The 8652-nt window shown below is 47.2% G+C and overlaps 1 protein-coding gene across 1 annotated transcript; it reads right to left on the bottom strand.

Annotated features, from left to right (window-relative positions):
* Positions 1–3856: 3856 nt before the first annotated feature.
* Positions 3857–8397, bottom strand: RNASEL (ribonuclease L). Its single transcript, XM_054286081.1, has 6 exons — positions 6987–8397; positions 6159–6247; positions 5015–5205; positions 4782–4902; positions 4361–4482; positions 3857–3992 (listed from the first exon to the last, which is right to left on the bottom strand). The coding sequence occupies exons 1-6, from the start codon at positions 8395–8397 to the stop codon at positions 3857–3859; spliced, it is 2070 nt and encodes a 689-aa protein (XP_054142056.1).
* Between the last annotated feature and the right edge of the window lie 255 nt (positions 8398–8652).

Below are 8652 nucleotides of genomic sequence, written 5' to 3'. Positions count from 1 at the left end.
GGGAAGCTCAGCCCTCCCAAAACAACACCCACACAGGTGTGATCCAAGGAAGCCTGGACACAGGGAATTGTTTGCACCCAGCAAGAAGAAACCTAAAAATAAAGCAACTGACAGCATCCTCCAGCTTACCTGGTGGCAGCACAGCAGCTCACAGCTCACAGCCCTGGCAGGGAGGTGCTGTGACAAACGTTTGCAGCTGAAACACCACACAAATCTCCCTCCTCACGTGGATCTGGGAAATGCACCTCAGCTCCTCACCTTCCCACACAAGTGAAATACTTCCTGTGGGTAGCAAGGCTGAGAGAGCCCATTTGGTTCACTTAGCTGGGTGCTGAGATGGGGCCTGCTTTGCAAAAGCCTTTCTGAATTTCCAGCAAAAATCAGCTCCTGTCTGACTGGGGCTTCAGCATGCTTTTTTTTGTGAGGTTTGGGGTTTTGGGGTGGGTTTGTTTTTGGTTTTTGGGGTTTTTTTTAAGCCAGTGTGTGTTTACAAAGCACTACCCAAATCATAGCAAAGGTCTTAATTCTACCCAGCTGAAACTGAGTCAAAGTGACTTTGCCAAGTCACCAGGAAGCTGCAGAAACCACAAATATTCCTTGGACCTCGTGAAGAAAAGACCACAACCTTTATCAGTTTGTCAGAGGCAAGCTCTCAGCTTTGTCATTCTGAGCTATTTTTATCCACTTTTTAATCCCAGATCCTAGAAGAATCCATCCTGGGAATAACACCAGGTGCATTTGAAGGCAGAGGACAACATGTTTCATATTTATCAGTCCTGATTATCAACACTTTGCCTCTGGAGGATCAAAAATATCCAAACCCAAGAACATTTATTTAACTGAAGGGCCTGGGAAGCTGATACCATTCCTACAACACAAAATGTGACCAACTCTCAAACTGCTGTGCTGGAAGTTGATTTTGCCATGAAAGCTTCCAGCCCCAAAACCTTGCTCTGTTTTTGTGAGCTTTTCACCAAGCTCAGCTGAGCCCAGGCTCTCTAAGGCCTCACAGATGTGCCTGAAGCTCAGCACAGCAAAACCAAATCCTAAGAGCAGCAGATGAGCCACGGGGAGCTGGGAGCATCCCTGTGCACACAAGCATGTGCATCCTCAGCATGCCAGAGCCAGGACAGGCAGCACCTGAGCCCCCCACTGGGCTCAGCCAGCTGTCCTGGGGAGCCCCAGCAGAGGAGAAAGGCAGAGGAAGAGCAAATGCAGGCAGGACGGCAGGGCAATGGAGTGTGTGGGGTCAAATCACACCCCCGAGGCAAAGGCAGCACCTCTCAGATTGATGCTGGGACAGACCACAGCACTAATTTTGGCAGCTGGTTCTGCCCCCAGCTCCTCAGGACACCTCCATCCTTGGGCTGTGCCCCAGACATTGCCACACCACCAGCTGCAGCACTGCCCAGCAGTTTCCATCCTGCCTGGTGTCTCACTGGCCCATCCTCCTGGGAGAGGCAGCCTGGTGTTTTCCACAGAATTCACAGAATTAATGAGCTGGAAAAGACTTCCAAGGTCATCAAATCCAACTCAGCCCCAGCACCTCAACTAAACCCTGTGGCACTGGGTGCCACATCCAGGCTTTGTTAAACACACCCAGGGATGGGGACTCCACCACCTCCCTGGGCAGCCATTCCAGAACTTTATCACCCTTTCTGCAATATCCAGCCTGGATTTCCTTTGGTGCAGCTTGAGGCTGTGTCCTGTGGTTCTGTCAGTGCTGCCTGGAGAAGGAGCCCAACAGCTTTGCTCCCAGTCCTGCATCCATCCCTCCCATGGGTTGATGTGCAAAAAAATCCACAACCCAGGAAAACCCCTCAACCCATAACCACCTTGTTTGGGTGAGGAAAAGGCTTCTCCCAGCATGCCTTGCTGTGAGATGCAGATTTCATGTATCCCATTGGTCCTTCCACCCCTGTGCCCTCATCCCATTGGCCCCGGTGTTCTGCTCCGCCCCTCAAAATCCATATATAAACTCCTGCTTTCCATCTTTTGAGTAGCTCTTCATTTCTGGACTCTTATGATGAAAAAGCTTCATAAAGCTCTCTTTGGAACCCCACAGGAAGAGCTGAAATGATCCAGTGTGAGCACAGATGTGTCTGTGCCGCCGAGGTGTGTTTTTCAAGAAGCTTCTTCAGGAAAGCTGTGTCACTGATGCTCCAGGAGCAGTCTGCTCTGCAGATGCTGTGCATGGATCAGCTCTCTTCTCTGACACCAGAACAGAGCACAGGAACAATCCCTGGAAATTCTTCCCAGCAGCCAGATCACCCCAGAGAGATAAATCCCAGCCTGGCTGGGTTTAGTCACTGCTCTGTTCTGTAACAGCAGAACAACAAAATCTTGTGCCAGCTCCTAGTGCCTCCCCAGCCAGGGTGCCCTTTTGCACCTGCCACAGCAGGATTCTCCCCTCAATGACATGAGGACAGCAATGAAATCACCATATCCCTTAAAATATAGCTCAGGTGCTTTCTTGAAGGGTTTCAGTTGGGATGGATTCTACGTAGGACCAAAATAAAAAGTAGATTTTCCCACAAGGGAAAATGCTGATCAAAACAGAGCCCTGACATTATTTCTTCACACTGGGACAATATGCAGTGATGTTTAAAGCACGTCAATGAAGTATTTGTATGGATCTCTTTTAAACACAGCATATTTTGTAGATGAGAATGACAAGAAGAAGTCATAATAGAAAACTCACTCATTTCTCACCATTAAGGTAAGTGCCTCAGCCACAGTGCAGGCTCATATGCTTATCCTGACCCAGCCCTTCACTGGAACAGCACAGTGATGGTAGAAGTTGCAAAGGTCACAGAAAGCAGGAAATGTGGCATTTTACAGGAGGCTGGAGGAGCCCAGCCCATGGCCTCACCTCTCTTCATTCAAGAGCAGAAATGCTGCCATGGCCCAGGGCACCCCATAGCCCCCTGCTCCCCCCACTGCTGAGACCTGGGCACCCATCCCGGCGTGTCCTCCTGCCTTCTGGGCATGAGAAACACACAATGAGCAAGAAAACAAACAAAAAAAAGAGCAGGGAGGAAGGGTAAAAAACCCAAAAATATTGGTGCAAGAGGAGCCAGCGTTCTCCAGGTTGCATTTTCTCATCAACAGCTGTGTAGTCAAACTTTCGTAATGTATTCAAGAGGTTCGCAGGACCCTCAGAAGGATCTTTGCTCCAAGGCAGGAGCACTGATGCAGCACTGGTGGTTTGACAGTGCTGCAGAACCTCTCTTCATGTGCAGAGGGGATGGGGGAACCTCGTTCCTAAAGGAGCGTAGAGTCAGTTTTTTATTTGAGTTTATTTCAAGTTTGTTTCTGCATGGGGTCATTGAAAGATCAATGATCGGAGTTTGGGAAAAAAAAACTCACAAAAAACAAAAAACAAACAAACAAAAAAATGCCCCAAAAAACAAAGAAACCAAACCAACAAAGAAAAAACAAACAAACAAACAAACAAAAAGCCTGCCCAAAAATGAACAAACCACCAAACAAAAAAACCACAAACAAACAAACAAAACCACACCGAAAAAAAAACCAAAACAAAAAACCAACAAAAAAAACTCTAAAAAAAAAAAAAGAAACACCAAAAAAACCCCACAAAAACCAACCTTTTCAACACCTGAAAAATATTTCCATAAGCAACATACAATCACAGTGCAAATCACAGCATCCAAAGCTCGTGGTTGTTAGACCAGACTCTTTGGAATTTTTCCTAATTCAAGTCCTCCATACTCTGTCCCTGGATGTGCTTTATCCCATCTCCTTACCCCCACCTCTTCAGCTCTTTTTGAGGTGAATAAATAAGAAATAAAAGGAGTGATGGTGGATCAGACATGGGGCAGGAGGCAGTGCCATGCTATAGAGAAGGCTCCTGGAAGTCTGCGAGGTGGCTGTACCTGGGGTTCTGCCGTAAGCTGTTGTACACATACATGGTGAGTTCTGGGAAAGTCTCCAGGAAATACTCAGCATAGTCTCCTATTTTGTTGGTGATCCTGAAAGAGAACAAAAGCAAACAGGATTTTTAAAGAGTGTCCAAGGGGAGGATGCCCTTGCAGAAAAAAAGCCATTCCAGAGAGGCTTTCTGATAACTTGGAGAGGTTTCCTAGAAATCCCAGAGCTGCAACTTTTCTACTCCTCAATCCTTTTTCCTTTTTTTTTTTTTTTTTTTTTTTCTGGCCAATGCTCCAACACCTCCATATCTGTCTTTCACTTTCATCTTGGGTAGATCTCTCAAGCATGTGGTGGGGATTCTTGGGCTTGTCCTGGCAAAGACAGGACTTGGTGATCCTTGAGGGTCCTCTCCAACTCAGGATATTCTCAGGATATTCTCTATGGCAGGGGCAAGGATGAGAACACTTACTTTTCATCTTTGTGTTCATCCATGTTTCTCATGAGCCTCAGCAGTTCGGTGACATTATTTCCGTATTTGGTAGGTTTTGCATTCCTGGGGTTTTCCATGACATGTAAAATATCTTTGTCAATCTGAAAGAAAGCACACAGATTATTCCCTGCCTTTCACACCCCACAAAACCCAATAGACTTCGAAGATTTGTCAGCCAACTTGAGAATGATCAACCCCTTTTATCACCCCAGTTAGCAGAGCTCCCTTTAGTATCAACATCCTCTGACTACATGCAAAACAATTCGACTGAATTGTTATTTCCAGTTGTCTGTATTTTGTGTGGGGCTACTTTTTCCAGTTCCATTTTTAAACACTCAGAAAATCTTCTACCTGAATGTCCAGCTCAAGCCTGATACCAACCCAAATTCAAGAGGATTACCGTCTTGGTCCACTGTGGATAAGGAAAAGCTTTCTTAGTGACATTAGGATCTTGAAAAATACTTTTTTGGTTTGGGTAATATTTGATTTTATTCCGTATACTCTTCAGGAAGTTGAACCTGCTGTGGGATGAGAAGCTTCATTAGCTGCAGTGGGATCTCCCAGTGGGATTTCCCAGCACTACAGGCAATTCCCACAGCAAAATTCCACCTCCTTTGTACTCCCAGGCCTTACCTCTGAATGCTCCAGAAATAGGGATGTTTGCTCAACCCTTCCAAGCCTCGTTCATCAGGAGAGGACAGGCTTTGTACCAGGTCCCGAGCCTCTGTGTAATCTGGGGAATTGGGAGCCAAATCCTCAATTCCAACTTGCTGGAGGGTTTTCCTACCCCCTGTTAAAATGTAGAGCACGAGCCTGCCCAGGGCCTGCAAAGAGACATCACTGCTCCCGTGCCACTGGCACCCAGCCTCCAGCCCTATGGAAGAGGACTCATATCCCCAAACCCTGCAGGGCTCAGAAGTATAAAACACACACCTGTTGGAACCCTGGTCACTGAGAATTTTAGACTTTTATCCCATCTCATTACCCTTTCTGTCCTGAAAGGCACTGACCCTCAAGAGAACACTGCGTTTCACCTGAAGCCACAGAGAAGGCTTCCAAAATTGAATGATAAAACTGAAATTATGGGTGTGTAGTTTGATTAAAAGTGTGTAATATCACATGGTGGAAAACTTAGAGTTTAAGGGTTTAGACTATAGTAATAAATATAAAGCAAGATGGAGGTTTTAGGGCAGAGGCTGGTCCTTCTTCTTCACCTTCTTCTCCATGGGTTTGGGTGGTTTTGTGTAATTGGATAAAAAAGACCATGTTGTGGGCTACAGGTGGTTGGGTTAAAAGTAAAAATAATTAAAAGTGGGTTGGGTCATTGGGTTAAAAGTAAAAATAATTTAGGTGTTATTTCTCAATTGGACAGTTTATCCTTAAAAGGCCTTGTACACCGAGAGAGACATGGCTCCATTATTAGTTTGTTAGAGTGAAGTGCTGTAGAACTCAGAGTTTGTGAGACTGTAATGTAGATAAGAACTACTGAACATCTGAGTCCCAACAAGAAATACCATCTATATGCATTTAATCCTGACCCTGGCAAAAAGAAGTTAAGACTCAACACACCCAACACAAACCTCGAAGCTGTGTGCACCAGGACAGAGGAGATGGGCATCCAAACCAACATCCCTCTTATGCAACACCTGTCACTACACCGATTTCCCCACAAATCAAAAACATTTTCTAGCTGGAAATTCAAAAAGCCTTTCCCTAGGACCCACAGCTACAGAGCACCCAACATTTTAAACCACAGGTTGGTTCACAGAGAACTTACCTTTAAATCTGACTTTACAAGTTCTTCTTGGCCTTCAATCGACCTTCTTTCCTTACCAAAGTCCGCCAAGTAAATTTTGCCACCTAAATCTGGGGAAATAAGAGAAATTGTTAGCAAATAAAGGTGGCAAACCTTCATATGGTCCATTGCTGACTTCTGGATGGCCCCTTCTTTAAAACACAGTTCTCTGGCAGCACCTGTGGTGGGTTGGTCTGCCTGCAGAGCCCTGGAGCGGTGGGCAGAGCTAAGGGGATGTGTAAGCTTGTTCTCTCTGTGAACTTATCTGTACTTATTTAAAGAGCAGATCTGTCACAGACATATTTTATGAAAAATCCTCTCATTAGGATCTTTTCTCCTGAGAAGCTGAGAGGCCTCGGAAACAAAATGTAAACAATGGTTATCTGCTGCTGTGGAATGCAACAGATGGATCTGTGATTGGTCTCATGTGGTTGTTTTAAATTCATGGCCAATCACTGTCCAGCTGGCTCAGACTCTGGTCTGTCACAAGATTTTATTTTCATTCCATTCCTTTCCTTTCGAGCCTTCTGATGAAATCCTTTCTTCTATTCTTTTAGTATATTTTAATATAATATACATCATAAAATAATAAATCAGCCTTCTGAAACATGGAGTCAAGATTCTCCTCTCTTCCCTCGTCCTGGGACCCCTGCGAACAGCACCACAGAGATCTAAAGCCACCCCATTCAGCACAAAGACATCTCTACTTTTACAGACAGCTGTGAGGCACCTTCTTCTCTAAACTTCAGGGAGAGCAAAATGAAAACATAAAGAAAGCAAAATGAAAGTGTAAGGAAATCAAAACGTAACCTATTACAAAGTTCCCGGGTTGTAGATCCTGGTGAGCAAACCCAAGGGAGTGTAGCTCTCTCAGTGCCTGGAAGATGGTCTTCAGAGCAGCTTTGTAATCCTTCTGGCCTTCAGGGTCCTGCAGGTGCTCCTGGAGGTTTTTCTCCCAGAGTGGGAAGCACAAGTACATGCAGCCTTTTTCCTTCTCAGACTGGAAGAGCTTCAGTAGATGTTCGCTGTGAGAACATTTTTCAAGGAACTCTTTCTCTCTGTCGCCCTCTGCACTGTGAGTTATTTGCACTGCCACCTCTGTCCCCCCATGGAGCCCGAGGTAGATGCCATCCTGAATTTTCTGCTGGATGTATGGAAATGTCTTCAGTTTGCCAATCATGGGGCGATACATTTGATCGAGGCTTTTCAGCTGACCCCTCCAGCGTTTGCTGTGTGGCTCCCATGCTCTGGGGGTTTCTGGAACAAACCTGACCTTGTGCTCACGAAGAAGATTTTCCATGCTGGGAGAACGATTCCTCCTGGCAACTGCAATCAGGTTCCCACGATCCGTCCTCGCTCCTTTTTCACACAACAACTTTGCTATTCTGCAATCATCTTTCTCCACAGCCACCATCAGGGCTGTGTTGCCTTCCTCATCTGCATCATCAATATCTATCTCATCCTTCTCCAGCAAAGCTGTCACCAGCTCCGGGCTCTCCATTTCAACAGCCAGGATGAGGGCAGTTTTCCCACATTCATCTTTGCTCTTCACATCCACACCGTGCTCCAGCAGGAAACGAACTATGGGCACAGGTGACACGTGCTTTCTTTTGCCTGAACCCTCCTTTAGGGCATGGATCAGGGCATTCCTGTCTCTGTTGTCACGGATGTTCACGTCAGCCCCCATCTCCTGGACCAGGATTTTCACAGCTGAGAAGTGGCGCTCCCTGCAAGCGTCCATCAGCGCTGTGGCCCCTCCTTTGTGCAGCTTGGCTTTCTCCTGGCTGGGCTCCCTCCTCAAATTCACCTTTGCCCCTCTGCTGTAGAGGAACCTCAAGGCCTCCTCCCTCCCGTACCACGCAGCCTCCATGAAGGCTGTGAAGCCATTGATGTCCTGCCCGTGGATGTCTGAGCCACGCTCCAGGAGGAGCTCCAGGACCTCCACGTTCCCTGCAATCCCTGCCTCAGTAAAGGCAGTGCCCCCATTGTCCTTCCTGGCATGCACAGAGGCTCCCCTGGCCAGCAGAAGCCGGACCAGCTCCTCCTCATCGATCCTCACTGCGGTCTGCAGGGGTGTCCAGCCACTGCCCACCTTGGAATTCACATCTGCCCCTCGCTCCAGCAGCTCCAGCACAGCTGCTTTGTTCTTGCTGTACACAGCATCATTTAGCTCTGAGTTAAGGACTTCTGCTGCCTCCTGGTTGTGAGCTGGGGGCTCCATGGTAGTCAGTGGGAGGGCTCTGGGTTCACCACCAGAAGGACGGAGAGCTGTGATGGTCACAGGGAGGGTTCTGTGTTCACCACCAGAAGGATGGGAGAGGTGTGATGGTCACAGGGAGGGTTCTGTGTTCACCACCAGAAGGAGGGCGAGGTGCAGTGCTCTCTGAAGGATCTGAAGGATGCAGTGTATCTCCTGAAGGATGGGAGAGGTGCAGTGCTCAGTGCTTTCAGAGTGGGGCATGTGCCAGGCGAGGCC

The sequence above is a fragment of the Melozone crissalis genome, unplaced genomic scaffold, assembly GCF_028551555.1.
Source record: "Melozone crissalis strain CALT ecotype California unplaced genomic scaffold, PUWL_Pcris_2 ptg000045l_1, whole genome shotgun sequence".
Taxonomy (NCBI): domain Eukaryota; kingdom Metazoa; phylum Chordata; class Aves; order Passeriformes; family Passerellidae; genus Melozone; species Melozone crissalis.
This window is presented reverse-complemented; position numbering and strand designations above follow the sequence as displayed.

Bases quoted from the DNA above. Each gene is read 5' to 3' on its own strand.
- RNASEL (XM_054286081.1), bottom strand. From the start codon at position 8,397: ATGGAGCCCCCAGCTCACAACCAGGAGGCAGCAGAAGTCCTTAACTCA. The intron at 5,206-6,158 runs GTAAGTTCTCTG...GTCTCTTTGCAG, and splicing joins TTGTAAAGTCAGATTTAAAG to GCCCTGGGCAGGCTCGTGCT. The intron at 3,993-4,360 runs GTAAGTGTTCTC...GTTCTCTTTCAG, and splicing joins GATGAACACAAAGATGAAAA to GATCACCAACAAAATAGGAG.